The following is a 1,242-nucleotide window of genomic DNA, read 5'->3' as shown; positions in this document are numbered from 1 at the left end:
CAGACAGACAGACAGACAGACAGACAGACAGACAGACAGACAGACACACAGACACACAGACACACAGACAACAACGCAAGGTTTTCTCACCCTAGGACCTACGACATAACAAGCTCCGACTTACCCCTTTGGCCTTGGACTTGCTGGGTTTGTTCACCTTCCGGCAGGGGGCGCTGTCTGGGATTATCGGCGCCGATTGTGGCTCCTCGGGTGCGAGGTGTGTGTGGCTATCAGCGTGTCCTCCGTCTGTCTGTCCGTCGATCAGGTACTTGTCCAGGATGCCCTCGTGCAGGAACATGTTGACGTAATCGGGGATGACCAGGACGTCTCCGGGCGCCTCGGACGCCACCACGCCATTTTCGTCTTCCACATGGAGAACCGCCTCACCGTTGGTGTTGTGGTTGCTGTTGCTGTTGCTGTCTTCGTCGTGATGATGAAGATGCGGATGCTGTTGTTGTTGCTGTTGCTGGTGGTGGGGGTGGTGGTGTAGATGTGGGTTGTTGTGTGCTTGGGCTAGATGAGCTTCCGGGGAGTGGACGGGTGTGGAAGGTCCGGTGGAGTTGACCACCGCGTCTTGGTGGGTGGAGGAGAGCGGGGGGTCAACCCTTTGGTCACTGCAGAGGTCAAACGTGAGAGGGCAAAGGTTAAACGAGAGAAGGCAAAGGTCAGACGAATGAGGGCAACGGGCAAACGAGAGAGAGCAAAGGTCAGACGAGAGAGGACAACGGTCAAACGAGAGAGGGCAAAGGTCAGACGAGAGAGGGCAACGGTCAAACGAGAGAGGGCAAAGGTCAAAGACTGTTTTCAGATGATAGCAGGTCAGCACTAACAGGGTTGCAATAATTTTTATGAAATTATTTCATTCTTTGAGTTTACGTTTTATGCACTATCGACACAGCATGATAGAAACGATTCAGCTTTGTTTTAAAAAATAGTGACACATCGACAGAAAAAAAAACCCCGGCCACTGTTGAGAAATTGGATTAAAACTAAAAAGTACACTGTAGAAATTCATCAGAGTAAACAGATGCTTCACTGAAAAACATTTCTGACATGCATCAGCATATGCCAACAGCTTCACTCCTATCCCGCCAACGCCTCGTTTAGTCGTTAACATGTATTTTTAAAAGGCATTAACGAACCACCAAATCTTCTGAAAGAAACAATCCAAGCAATAACCAAACGACTTTCACGCAACTACAAACAAGCAGATGGACAGGCAGTCACGCACTTACACACACA

General features: G+C 49.7%; 1 protein-coding gene across 1 annotated transcript in view; it reads right to left on the bottom strand.

The window, feature by feature from the left end:
- Nucleotides 1–614, bottom strand: part of LOC101864321 (probable serine/threonine-protein kinase cdc7) — a gene marked incomplete at both ends in the record, with an annotated part of 29,111 nt that extends 28,497 nt beyond the window's left edge. The window contains 1 exon segment of the mRNA XM_013086714.1: nucleotides 125–614. Within this exon segment, the coding sequence (XP_012942168.1) occupies nucleotides 125–298 (174 nt within the window).
- Between the last annotated feature and the right edge of the window lie 628 nt (nucleotides 615–1,242).

This window comes from Aplysia californica, unplaced genomic scaffold (assembly GCF_000002075.1).
Source record: "Aplysia californica isolate F4 #8 unplaced genomic scaffold, AplCal3.0 scaffold00494, whole genome shotgun sequence".
Lineage (NCBI taxonomy): Eukaryota > Metazoa > Mollusca > Gastropoda > Aplysiida > Aplysiidae > Aplysia > Aplysia californica.
Note: the sequence above shows the minus strand (reverse complement) of the source record. Positions and strands in the feature narration are given on the sequence as shown.